The sequence below is a fragment of the Doryrhamphus excisus genome, linkage group LG20 (genome assembly GCF_037039965.1).
Source record: "Doryrhamphus excisus strain RoL-2023G ecotype Guam linkage group LG20, RoL_Dexc_Guam_v1.1, whole genome shotgun sequence".
Lineage (NCBI taxonomy): Eukaryota > Metazoa > Chordata > Actinopteri > Syngnathiformes > Syngnathidae > Doryrhamphus > Doryrhamphus excisus.
Window position 1 is genome coordinate 7,691,679 of NC_136376.1, and position 23,749 is coordinate 7,715,427.

The following is a 23,749-nucleotide window of genomic DNA, read 5'->3' on the forward strand; positions in this document are numbered from 1 at the left end:
TTTATTTTGGTTTACTTAACTAGTTTACTCGAATAATAATCCATTAGTTTATCATCCATGCCAAATGGCCTACGTTTTAATTACGACTAGGGCTTTCTAACTCCCTTTACAATGTGAAAACAACAATGTGAAAGACTGCAAATGCTGCAAAGTTTATTAAAAAAAAACTGACAGCATCGATAAGATCCTGTTTATGTGCAGAATGAGTCAAGTGGTGGGACTTGATTTTGAATGTAGTAGTCTTCTGATTAGTTTAAGTCACTGTAATTAATCACAGTTAATCACATTTTGATTAACAACAATATTTGACACAACAAGCAGTGTTTTTTAATGATTCTTGTAAATGTAATCACTTTCAGTGTCTTTAAAACAGACCTGGTCTTACTTATCTTGGCTCAGAACACAGTCATGTGGTTGAGTGCGGACTGGCAATCGTAATAAACATGATACAACTTTGCCTTAAAAAATTGTTCTGAAAAAACAATCTGCAAATTCTAAAGACCACTAAAAAGTGGCGTCCAGTAGACACTTGACAAGTCCATCAAAGTATGTATGTATAATACAGTGCTTGGTGTGTCCTTTGTAGTCTTTTGAAAATTTGCAATATTATGAGAAATAAACCAAACAATGAATAAAGTTAAATTTTTTGGTAAACTAAGTTGGTGTAAAAATAATTATGTTTAGAGAATAAAGTAAAAATATTACATATGATAAAACTATAATTACGAGAAGAAAATGTACAAGAAGAAAAGATAAATAGTTGAAAAAAAACAAAACAAAAAGTGTAAATTGAAAAAAAACAGCTGGAATTTTATGAGAATAAAGTCAAAATGTTAGGAGAAAAAACATGTACTTTAATGACAAAAAAGGGCATGTGTGGGTTTTCTCCGGGTACTCCGGTTTCCTCCCACATTCCAAAAACATGCTAGGTTAATTGGCGACTCCAAATTGTCCATAGGTATGAATGTGAGTGTGAATGGTTGTTTGACTATATGTGCCCTGTGATTGGCTGGCGACCAGTCTAGGGTGTACACTCTCTGAAGTAATCTGGGATAGGCTCCAGCATACACAAAAGTTATAATATGGCAGTGAAGTTTGAAAATTAAGTCGTAATATTACAAGAATAATATTTATGAAGAATTTGTAAGAAGAAATCTCAAATACAATCCATCCATTTTCTATGCCGCTTATCCTCACTACGGTCGCGGGTAGGCTGGAGTCTATCCCAGCTGTCTTTGGCCGAGAGGCGGGGTACACCCTGGACTGGTCGGCAGCCAATCACAGGGCACATATAGACATTATTCACACTTTTTCACCTATATCGCAAATCTAAGAAGCATTTTTTAAAATAATGTATTAGCATATCTACATGTGTTACATTACAAATATTAAAGTCCTAGCATTTTTTCATTTTTCACTATGTGGCCCTGGCTGGAATAAGTTTGGACACCCCTGAGCTAGAAGATATCCATTCACCCAATAAAAACAATTGAGTTGAACCAATTTAACTTGTGCATCCTGTTTCCCCACTTTCTCGTCTTGTAGGCAACAAGTCCGACCAGTGTACTTGTCACTGCAGGTCATGCTAATTGATGTCCTCAATGAAGCTACGTGAAGTGCACATCCTAGTGATTAAGCAACAGCACTCTGGCCTGACGCACTCCCTGACTACTACCTAAGTCTGCTCTGCCGTTGCCATGGATACAGGGCCCCCCCATCCAGTGGGTTTGGAGTGGAGAAAGGAGAAGAGGCTCTGCGTCATACCAGTGCAGCTGAGACAAGCCCCCCACCTCCCACCCCCCACCCTCCTCCACGTCCTCTTTCCTTCCCTCCTTCCTTTTTTATCATCCAATTTGCACACTGCTTGATCCCCCTCTATTTGTGTCTCATATCTGCATCTGCTCATCACACCCCCCCTCCCTCCACCCCCCACCCTCACTTTCTCTCTGCCTGCTGGCTCAGCTCGGTTTCTTCTGCGTTGGCTGACCCAGGCGGACTTTTGCTGGACGAGCGTGGGCGAAAAAGAAAGGTAAGCGCTGAGATGGACTGTGGTGGAAAAAAAAAAGAAACAAAAGATGTGATGGAGGGCAAATGTGGGGGCGGAAGGAGGAGGGGGGGTCAAAACAGCTGCAGAAATGGCATGAAGGGTGGCATCAGGAGCTTGTTTAAACATTTAGAATTTTGAGGTCGAAGGAAGTGAGCCGTGTGTTTTGCCACAACATAAGAAGAGTGTGTTTTGAAGCGGATGTGCGGCTGAGTATTCCAGGTAGTGTGCAAGGAGGTGATGCGGGAACTTCTTTTATTCCAAGAGAAGCGCTTGTTGTTGATGTGTCGCCACAGTGCGGGCATATTTCTGTGCAAGGAAGGAGAGAGCAAGCCTGACAGTGCGAAGCGGCTTTAATTGCTCCTGGAAGCCATTTTTTTCTCCCATTCACATTCACCCAACCTTCCCTTTTTTATTTCCTCTCGCTCGTGCTGCCTTTTTGTCATTTCAGTTGAAATACATGAACACAAAATAAATGTGGCAGTTTGTGACAAGAAAGGGGGACCCGCAGGGTTGTTTCATTGTGTCTGGGTCCCCTGGAACATTGTCTGACATGGTGTATGACATACACAACTCTGATGCTTCTGCCTGTTCACTGGTGTGTAGCCAATGTGCCTGTCAGCTCTCATTCCAGGGCTGACACGTACTGCTCTTTGTTGCTATATTGCCATTGAGTGACAGGCGTCAGGGATGGGAGCTTTTGTCAAACCCACATGAGGGATCTTCAGCAACGTGGGAGATCCATATGCGTGTACTTTTTTTTTTTTTTTCGAGTGCCAGCCAAGTTGTCAGATATTGCATCACAACAGAGACCATCAGTTTTGACAGGACCAGATTCACATGCATGGGAATCACAAGTGGCAAGTTTATGTGAAGTACTAAAAATGCATGGTCACAAAAAGGAGTAATTGATTGTTAGGAATTTGTGTGGAATTGATTCATGGTGGCTTGAAGCATTCATTCATTCATTCATTCATTCATTCATTCATTCATTCATTCATTCATTCATTCATTCATTCATTCATTCATTCATTCATTCATTTTCTACCGCTTATCCTCACAAGGGTCGCGGGAGTGCTGGAGCCTATCCCAGCTGTCTTCTGGTGAGAGGTGGCGTACACCCTGGACTGGTGGCCAGCCAATCACAGGGCACATATAGACAAACAACCATTCACACTCACATTCATACCTATGGACAATTTGGAGTCGCCAATTAACCTAGCATGTTTTTGGAATGTGAAATGTGGAATTGAACTAGGGAGCTCCTTGCTGTGTGGCCTATGCGCTAACCACTCAACCGCCATGCAGCCTGGCTTGAAGCAATAAAGTCAAAATGGAGTGCGCTACTAGGCTGCGACCAGCAGAGGTCCTGTTGATTCGTTCATTCATATTGGATACCACTTATCGTCATTAGCGTCGTGGGTATGCTGGAGCCTATCCCAGCGTTTCATTTAAAGGAAAACTGCACTTTTCTAGCCCATCATTCACGATCCTTATATGAATGCCCTCTAAAGAAAACCTCTAACAATGTTGTTTTGCTGGAGCCTATCCCAGCGTTTCATTTAAGGAAAACTGCACTTTTCTAGCCCATCATTCACGATCCTTATATGAATGCCCTCTAAAGAAAACCTCTAACAATGTTGTATTGTTTTATTTACATGCTGTGATCATGCATGAACAAGTACATTGATGATATAACATGTAATACTTACGGTATCTTGCAGTATTTTTATTTTAAAACATTACCCAAAGTACTTATTCTTACGCTACTACGTTCATCAACAACAGCAGCATAGATACGATGCTGACACAATGTCTGCTCTCCTTGGGATGGCTGTATCTTCCAGCACAAGACGTGTAAAACATGCTGACGGCAAACAAGCATCTTGTTGAGTCTTTGCAGCCAAATTGAAAGATAAGTATCCGCTCTTCCATCTGTGATTGACGCTAATTTTTTTTATTGTTTTCTTGTTAGCTGCTACAATTATAATATTGCTGTAGCTTGGTTAATATACAAGTCAGTCATGTAAACACTGCTGTCGTTTTTTTTAGTTTTTTTGTTAGGGATTTAGCGACTTGCATTGTGAGCTAACTCATGCTAACTCGTTAATAAAAAAAATTGGCATATTTAAGCAGTGTTACATATTTGTGGCCTAAACTGAGCATTTTCAAGGATAAAATGACTAAATTAATAAAAATACCAATATAAGGAATTCTAAAGACGCATTCAAAGATGTTAATAATAATAATTTTGAAAAATCCCTGATAAAAACATACATACGGCCATTACTCGTGCAACGCTGAACCTCTGATGTTACTTCCTGTCTACCTAGGAAACACATAAAACAATACACACAATAAAAACAACTTCAGGAGGTTGCCTACAGCCACAGCTGTTCATTCATTCATTAATTTTCTACCGCTTTTTCCTCACGAGGGTCGCGGGGGTTCTGGAGCCTATCCCAGCTGTCTTCTGGCAAGAGGCGGGGTACACCCTGGACTGGTGGCCAGCCAATCACAGGGCACATATTGACAAACAACCATTTACTATTTAAACAACCACCTTTTTGGAATGTGGGAGGAAACCGGAGTACCCGGAGAAAACCCATGCATGCATGGGGAGAACATGCAAACTCCACACAGAGATGGCCGAGGGCGGAATCGAATTCGAGTCTCCTAGCTGCGGGGCCTGCGTGCTAACCACTTGGTCGCCGTGCATCCGTATTCCGTTGTTAACGGACTTATTTGAATTTTCCCCATTGACCATCACAGAAATTCAGTATAGTGAAATGCCTGTGTAGAGTTGTAAACAACAGTGATGTACCTCCATTTTTTCTTGACAAAAACAAGTTACTGTCACCTGTGTTACACTACAGACAGTGTGACGTTACATTAAAGCATGTAGAAGACAGTAAACAGGTTTGAGTGCAAATTAACTCGTATGTGCTCTTCCTGGCTTCTGTAGGCCTCTCTTGTCTTTGCTCTCCAGGTGGGCTTTGCATTTTTAATCGATACTGTCTGCGGTGATTAACGCCCGTCTTCTCTCTGCAGTAGAAGAAAGGAATGAGGGAGCAAAAGGAGGAGAGATGGGAATCAGTCATACATGAGGCAGAGGTTGCGTGTGCATGTGGGTTTTTGTTTTGTTTTTTTTTTGCGTCTTTGGGCTCTGACTGAGAATGTTTATCTCTGGCAAAAAAAAAAAATGCATCACTGCCACACATAGAAACACACCCATCTAGTGCATTTTGCTGCTAATTGCCTCTCTCTTGCTTTCTTCTTTCACCCACACCTGCGCATACACACACACTCTCATCCCTGCTCCATACTTACTCCACTCTCATGTGCAATTAAGACTCAGTTTCACTCCTCTTTCCGCTTCCCCTCCCACTTGTGTTGCAACACGCCTGTTAATGATGCAGCCACTGCCAACTTCCTGCCTCTGACAGAGAGAGAGCGGTGGCCCTGCTTCGTACCACTCCCTCTTCTTCTTATCTCTCCACCCCTCTCTCCCTCTCTCTCTCTCTCACTCTCTCTCTGTCTGCCTGTGTTGTTTTCCTCAGAAAGCGTAGCCCGAATGCAAGCAGCGTGAGGGCCGAGAGCTGCCGTTTCCTTCAGAGCCGAGGCCCCAACATGTGAGAAGATGTCTGTTGGAGGTTGCGCTTGTCCCGGTGAGTGCCTCGTCGTCCCGCTCTCCCCCTCACCCATCCCCTCTTTTTGCTGTCACAAACATGACTTATGTAAAAAAAAAAAAAAAAAAGAGCTGCAAAGCGGCCCCCCAGGCCATGCGTCAAAAACTGTGTCACTCTTAATGTGCTGTGCTCTGAACAGACATGGAGTAAAACAAGGGTTTAGAGACTCATGTAGTCATGCACAGGCAGCGCTCCACATATCAATACGTGACTTTGGAGAACATTTTCACTCTGATGCACAAAGAGGAAATTGATTCTTGTGCATGTCAAGCACCTTTTTTTTTTTCCTGCCTTTCATCGCACTTCCTGATGATTTCAGTTGTTGTTCAGGAGCTCAATAGGTGCTTCAGTTTTCTCAAAAGTCTGACTGATTCAAGCATCAGTTGGGGTAACATAAGATGATTCACTGTGCCAAGATGCTGAGAATTCTTTGTCACAGGTACCTTTGTGTAACTGTTATTACTTCCGGTGCAGTTTTTACACTGTGCTTCCATATTTCTTCTGCTTGCACGGGTTGCTTTTGACATTTAATTTGGCATGTATGGCTGGGATTAATGTCTTGGGTATCAAACGTGTATTCATGCTAGCATCAGTATGGTGAAATTAATGCAAGAACACTTCTCCATTTCAAGACCTGTCTTAGACCTAAACAATTTATCTTTTTTATTGTAACAACTAACTAAAATAACAACATATAGGTGAGGATATCAAACCATGCTCAACAGTTAATGATCATTTATTCCCATTATTCTTAAAAGTGAGACACTTTTTGCAACATGTTTCTGCTCTGCGACTGCATCCGTCCGCACCATTCACATGTGTGTGTATGTCATTTAATGTCATTTTGAATATGTAATGGTCCTTGCATTTATCATATTGCACTTTTTTATGTTATAACTGGTTCTATGGCCATCATCGCACTTTTACTCTTGATCATCAGTGGTAAAGGTTCTGACATTTGCTGACTTTTAGCATGACGCCACTCATGATGACGGTGTGAAATCCCATGCCCCCCCCCCCCCCCCCCGCCCCACTCAAGTAGTACAACTCACGTTTCATGTTTTTCCTCTCAATGCTTGCTACCTACTGAGAAGCAAAAAACAGTCAAAATCACTTTAATTACATCAATGATGTACTGGGACATCAGTTATCGGCTATAATATCAGAGGGGTGATTTTTTGGGGGGGGAACGGAGGGTTTGGTCTATTTCCTGGCCTTCTTATGCTCTTCCACTTTTGTTCCCCCCCCTTGTTGACAGACTTCACTGTAGGGCAGAAACATTTAATGACATCCATATGTGTGTGTGTGTGTGTGTGTGAGAGAATTTGCTGTAGCCTGCATGTTGTGAAGCAGCAGTCAAGGTACAGTACGTGCGCTCAAGCACCCATCATGGAGGGGAAAAAAAAGAGCCTGCTGGGACAGGTTTAGGCTGGTAGATATCTTGCAGAAGCCCAAAGAGAAACACGTGTATGTGTCACTGTTTGCACGCAGTAAACATTTTTGGGGAAGATAGAGGTTACCTTTCCTCCCACATTCCAAAAACATGCTAAGTTAATTGGCGACTCCAAATTGTCCATAGGTATGAATGTGAGTGTGAATGGTTGTTTGTGTATATGTGCACTGTGATTGGCTGGCGACTAGTCCAGGGTGTATGCCGCCTCTCGCCCTGAAGACAACTGGGATAGGCTCCAGTGTAGCGTAGCTGCATAGAAGATGGATGGATTGGTCTAATAATGGAGCCAAATTTGACCCAGGGACAGATTAATTTTACTTCCATTATTTCCTAGTGTAGTGGTTGACTGTGCTGACATCAGTGAATAGTGTCTTTGTGATTGACTCCAACATTACGTGACCCGAAGCTAGTTACGTGGTATTGAAAATAGATGGATGGGTGTCCATGTGTGGATATGCACTGAGAAAACAAATGGCCACATTTCCTGTTTCCCTCGGGTCATGTGTTTTTGCACAGCCATTAAAGATGGCTGACCTGGGTGCGTGTGTTGCATTATGTGTCTTCATATTGCACTGACGACCTTCTGTTGCTGTGACTTTGCCTTTTTTTTTAAGGCTTTGTTCTCATGCGCCCTTATAACACAGCAGAGCCTATCACGTCCTTTGTTCCGACTAAATGGTAAAAATAGATTGCATGTATGCCCCCCCCACCCCGCCCTCATCCCCCTCAAATGCACACTCTCCCCTCGGCTCATCACTCTTACCCCTCCCTCCTTTCCATTCCTCTCACTCTTTGCCCTTGTTTCACTCTGTGTGTGTGTGTGTGTGTCATTCCATGCACTAACATCGCTGTTACCTCATGCAGAAAGTCACATGTCTCCTGATTGGGGAGGAAAGGGGGGGGTGACTTAAAGCAGAGCCAAGATGGCAGCCTAACAACCTTTTAGTGATTACACAACATCACTGCGCTTAAAGCGTCTTTCTTGATGCGTCCTCTCTCTTCTCCTTAGACTGTAAACCAGATCAAAATGGCCGTGTGTGTGTGTGTGTGTGTGTGTGTGCAGAGGCAGGAAGAAAAAAGGAGGAATGTGTGGGAGATGCTGGGGAGTGTGATAGGAAAAGGAGATGGAAGGTGGGGGTTTTGCAGAGAGGGGGGACGAGCTGTTGTGATGTCACATCTGCTGCAGGCCCACAGCATGGCAGCGGAAGGCTGGCATGTGCCAAGCAGCAGGGGAGGCAGGATGAAGAAAATGTGTTTTTTTGAAAAAAAAAAAAAAAAAAAAAATCAGAGCACATCTTGACTTGTGACAGCATCGGGGAAAAAGAGTGAGAAGCGTTACTACTTTGTAAACACAAACCGTTATCCTCATTCATATTTTATTATTATAAGACTTATTAAATGTCTATTTGGGCAATTGGCTGCTGACAGGGTAGATATTGGATGTGAATAACAGATAGCGAACGACACTGTGGGTGTCGTGGAGAGAATGCAAATCAAGGTAAATGCTGGCAGATGGGAGCCGTTAAAGGAATCATTCGCCATAAAACAGGATTTACAGAGAGCTATTTTAGCAGCCGTGCGGTGAAGTCATGAAAATATCATCAGTGGCGTTGATTCATTGTCTTTGAATTAGCAACCAACAATGTTGAGTTTGTACTTGAGGTGTGACATTGACGTTTTTTTGTTTTTTTTTGCCTCTATAATAAATCAACCGTGCTAATATTCTTGTCAAATATAGCACAGTGCCATATAGGTGTTTCATTATTCAGCGTTAGTCTTTAAATAACTAGACGTAGCGCTCCCATCTGTCTCTGCAAGCTAAGCAGGCGAAAAGAAGAACTAACTACCACACACATAGACCCAGAGTGTGTTGCAGTGAGATCATGGAAAACACCTTTTTTTTTCCCCAGGACATATGATTTCATTCCCTGGATGTTAGCACAGCAAGAGACCTGAATTACTGGGGAGTTTTGGTGGTGGTGAAAAACAAATGACAACAGCATTCTACTACTCCTGAGCCGCTGCACACTAAAGGGTGAAAATTTGTCAAAACATGCACACCCGCTGTGACGCCTTTGCCATTATTTTTCCAATATTTTTCCCAATGTTCGGATTGACTTGAAATGTCTCACACAGCTTGATGCACTCGGCATCAATTCCATTGTGACTTCAGAAGTTGAGCCAAATCATCCCCAGATGTACGTCATAATATACATTCATTCATTTTCTACCGCTAGCCAATCACAGGGCACATATAGACAAACAACCATTCACACTCACATTCATACCTATGGACAATTTGGAGTCGCTAATTAACCTAGCATGTTTTTGGAATGTGGGAGGAAACCGGAGTACCCGGAGAAAACACACGCATGCACGGGGAGAACATGCAAACTCCACACAGAGATGGCCGAGGCTGGAATTGAACCCTAGTCTCCTAGCTGTGAGGTCTGCGCGCTAACCACTAGACCGCCGTGCCTATAATATACATGTTGTTGATAAGTAGTATTCGACACCGGTCACTAGGTGGCGGTAAAGTTACATTGATAACATAATAAAGTACAGGAAGTATAACGGGATTCTCCCAATGCTAACTAACATGTGTGAGTCTTCTTAAATGACTTATTTTCTGTCTTTTATGTCTACTATATTGGGTCACATGAGTGTAAAAGTGACTATAGCGGTGTTATTTCACATCTAGAGGGTTCTATAATGTTAAAAAACATATTTAGAAGGTCGTAAACAAGCTTTCTATGCTCTAACTTCGATCATATTCCATTTATAAATAATGAATCCTACTTGACAGAAATTCAAGCACCACTTTTGGGTCTGGAACACATTAACCACATAATATTAATAATATTAAACATATACTGCAATTATGACTACATTATTATAAAGATAACATAATTAATATACATATTAAAAAATGAAATAATATGTAAAAATAATATGAAAATAATTGCAAACATAATATGTAACTTAGCATGTTTTTGGAATGTGGGAAGAAACCGGAGTACCCGGAGAAAACCCACGCATGCACGGGGAGAACATGCAAACTCCACACAGAGATGGCCGAGGGTGGAATTGAACCCTGGTCTCCTAGCTGTGAGGTCTGCCCGCTAATCACTCGACCGCTGTGCCGCCTACATTATTATAAATATAACAAATAAAAAATAAAATAATATAAAATAATTGTAAACATAATATCTAATAAAAATACTAATTCATTTTGTGTGCTGCTAAATATAAACTTATGGAAACTTTATTATAAATTAAATAACATTTATTGTAAATATATATATAATAAATGTAATTTTCAGTAAAGTATTATTTAAAATCATACGCAAATACAAATTTATTGTAGTTTAATTGTCTTGAACTACCTTTAGTTTTGATATTGTACATCAGTAGGTTTTTGCACAGGGTTCCAGCAGAGGGCAGTGTAGCTCTAGCTGTGCTCTTATTTCACTGACAATCACTGAATGCAAATGAAGGCTTTTTGTTCATTCTCTCATATAATATATTCCATCTCCTGCAGCTTTTTAAATGTTGATAACGCTGTGTGTGTTTTGTCAAAAAAGTGACAAGACTGAAAAAAAAACTGAAATGCCACAAAAAAAAAAAGCAAGTTTCATATCACCACTTAAATTGAATGTTAAGATGTAGTCTGTTATTGCCGACTGCTGTATCTCCTTCCACCTGTGGACTGAACATTCTACAGTTGCTGAAGTGGAAGCCCTGCCTGATCTAATGCGGGGCTTTACTCGTACATGAGTCCCTGGTGGGCTTCAGATGTATTTACTCCCACCGCTTCACTTCCCTCATCTGCTGTCCTCCAGCTTTATATAATTACACAAACTGACAAAGCCAATGCCTCAACCAATTGGGCTTTAAAGCGCACTTAGAGACCACAAAGGCTTTTTTTTTTCCTTTCCTTCAAATCTATTGCTTGTAAACATCAGAGTGGTTATTGATTAAAAGTGAGGCTGCAGATTATTCCCTTACATAATGTGAGGCTAGAAAAGGATCAGGACTGCGGTCTGAAAAAGGATTTGAGCCATCAGCAAAGAGTCAATCATTTTGCAAAAGCCTTTACTAAAAGACGCCTTGAATTAACCAGCCCGATTAACACCGATCAGTGCTTCAGACTTGCCAAAGCTCTTGATCATACTCCAGAGCTTTCATATAAGCCACAGAGATGATGACGGCGAGGCTGTTTTAAGATGGAGGAGGTCAGGACAAAGGGTTAATTAATTTGATCGTCATCATTTCATTACTCACAGATGATGATTAAGACTGAATAATTAGATTGCATTGCTAGATTCCTCCAAAAGACCTCATATTACAATTATTATTATCATTTTTCATACTTCTATGTGAAGTCCTGGTTTACATTCAATATGTCTAATTCGATCATTGGCCTCTGAGGCGCTTGGGGGGCAGTTGTGGTCATTTCATCTTGTACAAGAATGCGGGTAGAGGAGGCCAATAGCCGTCACTTATAAAAGCCCTCTGCACAAATGGATAACATAAATACCGACTGAGAATTCTATATGTGTACTACTACTTACACTTCAGTACTGCACTGTGTAATACTTAGTTCCTGAGGGTGCTCATTTTGACTATTATTGCACACATACTTCTATTCTTTTTAACTATATTAAGCTCCATTTCTGGCATTAAGTTGCTGGGGGGCGAAGGAGGTAGGAGACATCATCGCCTAATTTGCATTTGCATACTGCATGAATGACACAAAAACCCTGTCCAGAGTCTAAACTCTGACTCAGTCTTTGTGTGGTGAGTGGGTAAAATGGTGCTTTTTTGGATTGTGTCATAAGAAATGTGCGACATTTACTCGTGTTTTGAAACCCTATTTAACAGCAGAGTATGAAGCGATGGAATTAGCTTCATTATCATCATCAGGGGCGATTAAAAAAAGAAACTTTTTGCATGTAAGTGTTCACCGATGTCAGTGTATTGTTATGAGAAGTTACCACTGGAGTACCCTGCATGCCTTGCGGGAACTTAGTAAATAACAGTTAAAGTTGCATGTTTGTTTTTAGCGTTCTGGCATTGTTACCCACACAGAATGGTTGTTCATTGTTGTTATGTGTCGACTTACGTTTTTGGGTTTGCATGAGACTGACATTCAATTTGATGAGCCATGACCAGTACAGTATGCATATGAGGAGTGTTACAATGGCACTCACTGGATGGAGTTGTAACAATAAGCTACACAAACAGCCCCACTATAATGTGTTTGTGAGCAAAGCCGAATCGGTAGCGTCTGTAGTGATACAGTATATTCATGGTGGGTCACAAAAATGAATACTTTCATTATTTGGGGTTTGCTGGGTGCAGCGTGGGGCTGCACGGCGGACGAGTGGTTAGCGCGCAGACCTTTCTTTCTTTCTTAATTTATTTCAGACACGCATACTATGTTACATTATTCTTTCTCACATATACACTTACAATACAATACACTTACAATATCTATTTATATATATATATGTGTGTGTATATATATACATACATACACACATATATACATATATACATACACATACATGCACACACACAACACCTCATTACTACACATGTCTGAAAAGGAGCAGGAAGAAGCAAAGCTTATTAAATCCTACCCCTTCTCCACGCCATAGCAGTTACCAATTCAATATGTGATTTTTTTCCCCCACACATATAATCACAGAATCTTACATAAGACAAAACAACAAAAGAAGAGACCTCACAGCTAGGAGACCAGGGTTCAATTCCACCCTCGGCTATCTCTGTGTGGAGTTTGCATGTTCTCCCTGTGCATGGGTGGGTTTTCTCCGGGTACTCCGGTTTCCTCCCACATTCCAAAAACATGCTAGGTTAATTGGCAACTCCAAATTGTCCATAGGTATGAATGTGAGTGTGAATGGTTGTTTGTCTATATGTGCCCTGTGATTGGCTGGCGACCAGTCCAGGGTGTACCCAGCTGGGATAGGCTCCGGCACCCCTCGTGAGGGCAAGCGGTCCAAATTGCATTTTCAGCCCACAGTTTTTTTTCTATTTACAGTGTAAAAATAAAATGTATTAAGTATTAGAGGAGGGATTTATTATCAGAGATTACACTAAATTGCAGAAGATGTTTACATATTGTAGCATATATTGAGCTGGCTTACTGTGTGTAAAACCTTTAATTGTTTACATTATGCCATGGGAAACAACTACTGTATTTCTATGAATAATATTCCACATTAATTAATATTTTCTTGAATGAATAGGTCTCTGAATTCAAGGAGAAGTCTTTACAGGAAGTTGTACAAGTCTACCTAACATTGTAGTTGTTGAGTGTAGTTTTTGCACGTAGGGGGCGTGGCCTTTTGGAGGCGGGCCTTGTTTTTTTTCTCCCCCAGAGTCGACGGACTGGCAGGAACAAAGGGTCCTGAAGTAGTAGTAGTAGGAGTAGTAATAGATGAATACAACCACACGTATGCAAATGAATATTTAAAACACAAATTAGAGCATTATTTATTGTTTTTAAGTTCCCGCGGGGTTCTTTAGTTTTCTACCCGAGTTGCCGTCTCATGTGTGGGGACTACACGAGTGTTTTATCAAGCGACGGAGCTGGAGCTTTGGCCGTCCAGCCTCTCCGGCTAGCATCGAAGCTAAGCTGAAAGCGCCGAGTGGAGGTGTTACAACACCGCCTTTCGGTGGACCTTTCTCTTCAGGTAACTGCCGCGCACGCCTACCCCTTTTGTTGTTATTCTCGCCGCAGGTTCATTGCTAGATATCGAATACTGTATTGGACCGTTCTGTATTAGTGGCACTGCTAGCAACAAGGTTGATAGCCTAGCATCCTTTCTCCGTTAATGGATGCGGCCCTGCGGATCCGTTTACAACGAGCCCCCCCGTGATGGGTAGTATGGCGTCTTGTGTAAGAAGACCCATCCAGCAGTATCGAACACGTATTGTCATTGCAAATATTTATTATTGTTTGATATGTGTAAAATACTTGTGATCACATCCAACGTCCGTGTAATTAGATGCAGCTCCATTGTTTGCACTGATCTGTTATGGCGGACTAATGCTGATCCAGGACCACTTAAAAGTTGCATTATTGCTGTAGATCACATTCTTATATGGCTGCTATTGTAAACATTAAGTTCCCTCTCAAATTGATGCTGCTGTACCTTTTGAAAACTGCTACGTTCCCTCATAGTGATTGCAAGTGTTCATTACTTAACTGCAGATAGTTCTAGACATATCTGCTATGCTAGTTGAAAGCCATAATACCAAATTTGTACTGTTCAGTAGTGGATCGTTTGCTTTTTAATCATATTGATTACCATTAGCACTTTTTTAAGGCTTCTTTTGACATGTTAAGCAGATTTTGCCCTGAAAACCTGGGAATAAACCCCAGCTTTACAGATACCATATGGCCTCTGCGTGTGTTGTGTTCAAGATGACGTTTGACAAGTCTGAGTAAATTAATTTGCTAATTTCACTTTCTAACTGGCTGTCGATTTGAGGTGTGGTGTCTTTTCATTCAAGTGGATGACAAACCCTGCAATTTTGGGGGGCACAACATCCTATTAGGGAGGGTGCCTTTCAGGCTAGATGTCTCTCGGCATCAGGAAGGATTTGGGTCGGTGTATAATTAGAAAATCATGCACAGCAATGCACAATTAAACCCTTCTCAAGCACAAGTGATCTTTGGTTAGTCTTTTACATGTTCAATAACTTCATCCATCTGATGCACACTAATATGGTGGCGTTTATGTGGGAAGGAAAAAATGTACCTGGCTGCAATCAAAAACAGCATGTGATCATTTTGCTCGGTGTAGGGTGTCAGTCCTGGGGTCAAATGTGAAGCAGTGCTCCTGAGAAAGTAAATCCTCACTACGTATGTAGTTCTCTACTCACGCCACTCTCGTCTTGTACTAACACCAAAAATGATGCTTGGCTGCCCCCTCACTGGGAAGATTAAACCCATTTAGGCAATGCTGCAGTCACCCCCCCCCCCCCTCCTCTGCTTGTGTTGGTTTTAATCTGGCACCGCTGCCTTTTATACGGCGAGCTGACAGTGACATACTATGGTGTGCATGAATTGTGACCGGTCAAATTAACATAGCATTGCCTCGGCTTGCCTTAGCAAAATATTGCCAACAAAAGGTAATACTATAGCGGTCTAACAGCGCCGTAATTAATGTCTAATAAAAGCATCTGTGAAAAGAGTGGCTGGCTCTAATGAGGCAGCCAGGGTCATATTTCCAAGGAATGTGCCCCTCTCCCCATCTCTGTCTGGTAGTGCTTAAGATATCGTTAGTCACAATTACATGCAGCCGCTGCCTGTGTGAGGTCTCACAGAATAGATGTTTTCCCAGCGCCCCCAAAGTGTTTGAATGCTTTATCTGGGCAGACAAGGGTTAACAACAGCCAGGATGAGTGGGTAAGTGGGGGGATGGGTGGAGGAGGCAAGAGGGGGAGATGTAGACACTAGTGCAGATGGTGATCGGCTCTTCTGGAGGGGAGGGTTCCCTATAACGGCGTGCATGATACAAGAAGCGGCCATATCGTGTTTGTTTTTCTTGTCCATTTACCAGATTGAAGATGCATTAGCTAATGAAAGCAGCCTAGAAAAAGGGGAGGTGGGTAAACACAGACACTGGAGCGAGCAGAAACACCCAGAGTTGGATTACTTGAATGATGTTGTGATTTGGGAAGCAGCTACATCGAAGCAATCTTCTCTAAATCTTTGCTTTTTTTTTTTTAACCCCCCCCTCCCCTGTTCCCTGCTGTGTTTGTGTGCAGGCTGTTCGTCTAAGTCATTCAAGCTGTACTCTCCCAAGGAACCCCCCAACGGTGGCAGCTTTCCCCCTTTCCATCCAGGCGCTATGCTGGACCGAGATGTGGGGTGAGTCTCCTTAAACAATATTTCTATATTATGACTCTATTAATGCTTTCTGCACTCATTGGCCATAACATTAGGTACACCAGCTGAGATCCAGCGCAAAAAAATACATAGCCTCATAGACAGAAGTGGAAAATAATTTACTCACATATATAGTTTTTGGTTATTTTGTACTTTTTGTACTGTAGACAGATACAGTTTAATTCCATCCATCCATCCATTTTCTATGTCGCTTATCCTCACTAGGGTCGCTGGCATGCTGGAGCCTATCCCAGCTGTCTTAAATGTAATGTGAAGTGTAGCCATACTCACTGTTATACTTGTATTACGGTTTACAGACATTTCTACATTGTGTACTGAGGTTTGATGTGCTTCGAGGTTTAAAATTTAATGACATTTTGCACATGGGGGGCACTCGTGCTTTGTGAGCAGTTTATATGATCTTCGTTTGATAATCATAATAATGTAAAGCGTTACAATGCTCACTTATATATAGTGCATCTGACTTCCTTAAGCCGATGCATTCTGATTTACTGATTGTTTTTGTGTCCTCAATCAGGCCTACACCCATGTACCCCCCATCATACATGGAACCAGGAATGGGGTAAGTTCAAGGCCTTGCAAATAAAATTCATCTTATCAGATTTTTGCAAAAAAAAAAAACATTTTAAATGCCCTGTAAATCCGACTTGTTCTGTTTCAGGAGACCCACACCGTACGGAAATCAGACAGACTATCGCATGTACGAGCTCAACAAAAGGCTACAGAACTGGACAGAGGTGAGACATGCGTTCCCCTTTAATAACACCGCGTTTTTAACATTGACCTCACAGCTGCTGTTGTATTTGTGGAAATTAATCCGGAGACCTCAATGACTTCATTTACATTCTCTACTCTAATAAGATTATCTGATCAACCTGGCTGAAATGTAATTGGAGTGCCAACTGTTTAAATGCCGAGCGGCCAACTGAATAGGCACATTTTCTATCAGTCACGCCAACAAACACGCATGATAATCTCCACACATGACAAGGATTTCAGCTGGAATGTACAGTTAAGTCCATGTCCAGCAAGAGTCCAAACATGCCGTATTAGTCAAGTTTCCAATCTCAATTTTAGTCTATTGTAGAGGTATCAGAATACACTTGACGAGACGAGACGTTACATGAGATTGATTGACATGAGTCGCCGCTTTACTGGAGCCTATCCCAGCTGACTTTGGGTCAGAGGCGGGGTACACCCTGGCCTGGTTGCCAGTCATTCAGTGGGCACATATAGACAAGTAACCATTCACACTCAGATTCATGTCTGTAGCCAATTAATCTAACGTGCATGTTTTTGGAATGTTCCTGATTCCTGACTGTGTAGCCAACATGTTAACCACAAATGTTTAGATTATACTGTATACAATATATTAATATAATAACAGCTAATTTATGGCTAGAAGTATAGTTCCCTAGGTGTCCTAGAAGTAGTGGATGCTCATATCACGTTTTAAAGTCTTTGTAGGAATTATGTAAATTGGATAAACTGTAAAATTACTACAGGTTCTGTGTGGACTGCTCGGACAGCCAACCCTCTCCAGTAACAGTTTGATTTAGCATAGGTTGGTTAGTCATGCCTGGAAAGTGGGCTGCATGGATGATGTCATATAAAGGCGACTGTTGTTGTGATACACTGGGCTCATCCGTTGCGTTGAATAAAGGGAGCCAGCACGTCCTCTCCAAAAGAGTGCAACTTTGAGTGACTTCTTGTCAAAGATTGACTATAGATGCCCTATACTTCCGATCTTACTACAATATCTCCAATGGGTTATGAAATGTTGGGCTACTCCGTGATGAAGAGGACAGCTATAGCTTAGGGCGACAACAAAGGGAGAGAGACTGACAAAGTGTGTGAGGAAGGAATTATGAAGCTGTTAAAGAAGATTATGACTTCAGTGGTTTTAGTTTGCAGGAGGATGATGATGGCGGTCTGTGTGTGTGTATAAAATGCATTATTTCTTTTAATAGTCATCTTGCACTGCTGTATAATTGTGGCACATATTTTCTCACAGGCAATTTGTACTGCCTGTCAAAGTTTTTTTTCTGCTGCTTTTTCAACTATATTAAAGAGCAGCATTTCTCTTATAAAATACTCTACTACATTTCTGTGAGCGTGCACTATCTTGCACTGTTCTGTTTGTATTTATTTTGTCACCTTTTTTGCCACCACTTTTGTACAAATTCAACATTCTGGCTTGTCTGTGTCATTGAGCTCACCTTGCTCATTTGGTTTGAAGCCAAAATATTAGATAGATTTGTGATTAATTAGTGATCATAGATTAATCATCACCCTAGGTCTGGTGCCTGTGGGGTTTTTTTTCTGACTGAGAAATCTCATCTGGTTTTAATCTCATGAGATCTCGTCACACGCAGCGTCCAGAGTGATATGCTGTTGAAGAAATAGAAGTTTTTTTTGCCTTAATGTGACATAGACATTCAATTATGACGAAGACATAAACAGTTGTTGTGGTTCCTTTGCCAGGATTGCGACAATTTGTGGTGGGATGCCTTCACCACGGAGTTCTTTGAGGACGATGCAATGCTCACCATCACTTTCTGCTTGGAGGATGGACCCAAACGATACAGTAAGATGAACAATAATTGATAACGAAGCTTGATTGCCCTGGCAGAGTACCAGGCTTTCATTAGCAGGGACGCCTTTAGTTGTGCAATTTCAATGTTTGTCAGTTGTCACCAATTATTAACGACGCGTGATAAGGACCTATTTCAGACAGTATGGATATCATAATTCCATGCGGTTTCTCTTCCACTGATGCCCCCTGCTGGTCTGCAGTGTATTCACAATGTGCATGACATTTACCCATGTTGTCACTTTATAATACAAGACAGCATGACTGCAAAAAGGTTTAATAATGGGTGTAAAAATATGCCAAAATGCATGTATAATGTCAGTTAGACTTTTTACATAATAAAAAGTATCACATTTCTTGACTTTTTGGGAAAAGTTGGGATATTTTAACTCTATTAATAATTTTCTGTAACCTTTTTTTCCATCCTTTAGCCATTGGTAGGACATTGATTCCCAGATATTTTCGGAGCATCTTCGAGGGGGGTGCCACTGAGCTCTTCTACAACTTGAAGCATCCCAAGGAGTCCTTCCACAGTAACTTTGTCTCGCTCGACTGTGACCAGTGCACCATGGTCACCCAGAATGGCAAGCCCATGTTCACACAAGTATGGCTTCACTTTTTCTACATCCTCCAGCTTGTGACTTTTTCGATCCATGAACCTTATTTTGCTTGCCTCTTGGATAAGGTTTGTGTGGAGGGCCGCCTGTATTTGGAGTTCATGTTTGATGACATGATGAGGATCAAGACGTGGCACTTCAGCATCAGACAACACAGAGAGGTCCTCCCCAGGAGCATCTTGGCCATGCACGTGCGTACTAAGAAACCACACGTTCAAATCCTATTCATATTTTGGGGCATAAAGTGTGTTTAGTTTAGCTTTTTTTTTTTTTAGGGTGGGGGATACAAAACTAAAGCTTTGTCAATATAGCAGTCTTGAAATGGTTAACATTACACATCAACGGCTATGTTTTTTCCAGGGCTGGTACCAATACCAATGTTTTATATACAGTCAGTGAGCTGATAGTCATATTAATTCATTAGTAGTTGCTGAGGTAGTTTTAAAACATTGACTCACTTGGAGTGGAACGACAACATAATGTAATATGAGTGAATTGTGAGCAATTCTTAAGAGTTAATTCCACTTCTTTTGCTGTCAATCATGTTCATGCAGGATCCCCAAATGCTGGATCAACTGGCTAAAAATATCACCAGATGTGGGCTGTCCAACTCCACTCTCAACTACCTCCGTGTAAGGACGCTTCTCCCCTTGATAGTCTTTGTAACTTTCACATCAGAGCTCATTTTTAAGAGTAATTTATAATACTTCTGTTCTCCAAGCTATGTGTGATATTGGAGCCCATGCAAGAGCTGATGTCAAGACACAAAACGTACAGTTTGAGCCCTCGAGACTGCCTGAAGACTTGTCTCTTCCAAAAGTGGCAGAGGATGGTAGCGCCCCCAGGTAATTAAAATAAAAAAGACAAGTTTCACAGATGTCTTTTAACAAAGAAAAAAAGTACTAATAACACTTTCTGCATGTAGCTGAGCCCGCCAGACAAGCGCCCAACAAGCGGCGGAAAAGGAAAGTGTCGGGCGGCAGCAACGTGAGCTCCGGCGGGGGCGGCAACAACAGCAACAACAGCAAAAAGAAGAGTCCAGCCAACAGCTTCTCTCTCTCCAGCCAGGTACCCCAAGCATGACATCCACGAGACCTAATAGGTCTAGCTTGTGAAGAAGAGCTCATCTTGAGGCCGGATTTGGGCCGGGACAGGTGATGGGCAGTCCCCTGGTGCTGGTTTTGGGTTATGTCGCCTTGCTCTTCCCGCCACTGAGCTTGTCGGAGCACACAGTATTTTGTTTGGTTGAGACCCGAGGTTGACTGAACCCCCCCCGTTTCACATAAAGATGCTTTTCCACCGCAAAAGCCACACCTCATTGAAGGCATCAGTCATGACACAGGCTAACAAACAAAGCCAATGGAGGAAAATGAGAGTCTTGTATATACTTTTCATCATTTTATACAGGAGAAGACAGAGGGCTGAGTGGTGACCATAGCGTGTAATGCAAGTCTTTGTCATTGCTGGCTACGTATACAGTACATGAGTCAGCTTGGCCATTGAGTATGTCACAAAGTGACTTCACTTCTCACATTTCAGCAACCATGTTTAGTACGGTGTGTCTTCTCAAGGGACATTACGATAGCAATGAAGCTTGAATATAACTTTAACAGACTGTATGCAACCATCCAAATACAAACCACCCGCTAGGCTATTAAACCAATAGTTGAAAAAAACAGATCGTACAAAACATATTCTTATTTTTCACACTTGTCAAGAAAACGGCATGAAAGTTATTGTATACTTTTGTTTGGAAAGTCAGTAATGGTTGTCACTCATGACTGTTGGTATTCAGAAATGCATCCTCGGAGAGATTATCTAAATTTACATACAAAGATAGCTGATGTTGGTAACTAAACTTTGCCAAATCGCCATCATTCACTGACAAACATAGTTTGCGTGCATGTGTTACACAAGGCGTAGTTTACATCCTAATTGCAGGAAGACAACATTCTTAAAACAGGAAGAGAGCGCAATATGGTGTTTGAATGTTGGCAACCGGGCAACTGCCAATATAGATGAGATATGGAGAGATACTTGGCCACTTCTTCACCTTCAGCATCCTCAGCAAAGCGCTTGTCATCTGGAAAGTGACTCGTCTGCACAACTTGAGAGGATAGAATAAAAATGGTTGCTGAAATGTCAGGGATCTACTCTGGTGAGATACTGTATATATATCCATGCAGTAGTAAGGAGGCATAACTGTGATGTAGTACTTGGATGCTGGTCGGAGCAGTGGGGCTTTGTCTTGTTGAAGTCGGTTTGTGTAGATTTGTAAATCTGGTTTAAATCCCAGTTAGATCTCACTAAATCACACTGGACAAAAGCATAACAGCACTTCCGCCGCCCACCCGCCCGCCGCCCCCTGTATCATGGGGATAATATGTACCGGCCCTTACTGTCCCCTTTAGGACGTGATGATGGTGGGAGAGCCCACTCTGATGGGAGGGGAGTTTGGTGACGAGGACGAGCGTCTGATCACACGTCTGGAGAACACACAGTTCGATGGGGTCAATGGCCTGGAGGATGAGGACAGTTTCAACGGCTCCCCCACGCTGGGGGCACTCTCGCCCTGGAACAGCAAGCCCCCCTCCAGTCAGGAGAGCAAGAATGACTCCCAGTCGTCCCAGTAGAGCGCTGATGTCCCAGCCGCCCCGTTGTGTGTTTTTTTTTTAAGTCACCGGGATAAGACAAGACTGAATTAAGAGGCGGCATTTTGTGATTCCAAGGAGGAGAGCGGCGTGATTTAGAGGGAAGGACACTTGGAGCGTCTCCGAGGTGTCTCGTGATAAACACCATGGCCCTCGCTCATGCTCAGTGGTGCTCAAGCCCAGCCCTCGTCTGCTCAGACTTAGAGGTGCACTGACACTGGCTGTGTGTGTGTGTGTGTGTGTGTGTGTGTGTGTGTGTGTGTGTGTGTTTGCATTGCCTTCCAGCCAGTATCGTCTGCCATGTCGGTGGGTTCTTGTTCCAACCTCGGGTCTCTCAGGTGTGCTCAACACCGCACCTCATTGTATCTGTTGTGCTCATGTCAGCGTCACCCAAATGCTTAGACTTCATTTATTAATTTTTTGTTTGTTTGTGTTGCAGGCTGCAGAAAACTGTGTGCACCCTTTTAGTATCAAAATTCATCATCCGGGTTTATAAAACTCAATTATTTGTTTTTGTAGGACCTGGTTGGAACAAAAACCTGTACAGTGCCGGAGCTTGAGGACCGGAGTTGAGAACCACTTCGCAATCTCTAAAACACACACACACACACTCTCTTTCTCATACAACATGCAACATTAAGGTACAGCAGAAAGGTGGTACGCAGCATGTCTGGACCAGACTCCACACAAGTGTGTTTTCATTTTCTATGTGTAGACTTTTTTTTGTTGTAAACAAACCCCAAAAATACTCATTGCACTGTTTTCACAATTAACTCCAATCTATTTTTTCTTATGGATTTGAACTGTGTGTTTTATTTTCTTCATTATTATTGCTGATGTAAGAACTGTAAAACATCTGAACCTTGCAGTATATTCTAAATATTTGCCGTTGGATCTTTCTTCTTGTGATGGTAATAATGTTCATGTAAAGTCCTCCATCTGTGTCACGCTATCATCGGTCAGGTCCTTTTTTGTTTTGAGGAGAACAAGGCTTTTAACTTCTGTGTATGACAACAACAAAAAAAAGCCTGTGTTGTACGTGTTACCTCGTCACTTGCAGGCCCGTCACACGTCTCAAATTTGCTACTCTGATATTTTCAAACAAGTTTTGAAACCATTGTAAAATAAGGAAGAATAATAATTAAAAAAAAAACAACTTTTGTATTAAGTTTCCCAGCAATGTTTTTAATTCCAATTAAAAGAAAGCTGTAGACCAAGGAGCTACATGTAAAGAATCTTTAGATATCAATGACACTGCGCTGTTTGTTTTTATGAAGAATCATTTTGTTGGCTTGTTTGTGTCTGTGCTTGTATATTTTCTAGCTAGTTCTTTCTGTAAAAGTTATTCTATGTATTTCTCCCTAGAACTTTAAGGAGCTCAATCTAATGTAAAGAGATAAAATGCCTCTTAAGTTTGTTTTTTTTTTAAATGTGATTTTTAATGGTACAATCACTGATTAAAAAAATATATAATTTTGGCCTCATTTTAGCAAACTGTATTTATTTTTCTATGTACTGACATGCTGTTTAAAGTCCAAGCCACCCTGTACAGTGCTCATGAATAATCTGTGGAGTTGTTTTGTAGGGATGCCAAGTCAGTGAAAGCTGGTAGAGTGGCAGTACCCGAGTAAATTCACAATGGTTCAATATGTTCACAATCAAAAAGAATATTCCAAGTTTTTGTTGCTGTTGTAGGCTCCCTGTCCATCTGAATCATGTATCAGATGCACAAATAAAATAATCACATTTAGAGAA

The 23,749-nt window shown here is 41.7% G+C and overlaps 1 protein-coding gene across 6 annotated transcripts; it reads left to right on the forward strand.

Annotated features, from left to right (window-relative positions):
* Window positions 1–1,889: 1,889 nt before the first annotated feature.
* LOC131107897 (LIM domain-binding protein 1-A) lies at window positions 1,890–23,749 on the forward strand. 6 transcript variants are annotated; one of them, XM_058058354.2, is made up of 12 exons: window positions 1,890–2,029; window positions 5,605–5,712; window positions 15,992–16,094; window positions 16,651–16,695; window positions 16,795–16,870; window positions 18,618–18,720; window positions 19,158–19,330; window positions 19,412–19,534; window positions 19,898–19,975; window positions 20,065–20,188; window positions 20,269–20,411; window positions 21,755–22,505. In XM_058058354.2, exons 2-12 carry the CDS (start codon window positions 5,685–5,687, stop codon window positions 21,974–21,976), a joined length of 1,218 nt encoding a protein of 405 aa, XP_057914337.2. In that variant the 5' UTR covers window positions 1,890–2,029; window positions 5,605–5,684; the 3' UTR covers window positions 21,977–22,505. The 6 variants fall into 6 exon arrangements, with proteins under 6 accessions (XP_057914337.2, XP_057914342.2, XP_078655471.1 ...); XM_058058359.2 differs by lacking the exon at window positions 21,755–22,505 and adding an exon at window positions 22,514–23,749 and having other exon boundaries at window positions 1,892–2,029; XM_078799345.1 differs by lacking the exon at window positions 1,890–2,029 and adding an exon at window positions 4,250–5,158.

Coding starts and splice junctions, on each gene's coding strand:
- LOC131107897 (XM_058058354.2), top strand. CDS start 5,685: ATGTCTGTTGGAGGTTGCGCTTGTCCCG. Junction 16,095..16,650: donor ATGCTGGACCGAGATGTGGG/GTGAGTCTCCTT, acceptor GTCCTCAATCAG/GCCTACACCCATGTACCCCC. Junction 19,331..19,411: donor GCAAGCCCATGTTCACACAA/GTATGGCTTCAC, acceptor CTCTTGGATAAG/GTTTGTGTGGAGGGCCGCCT.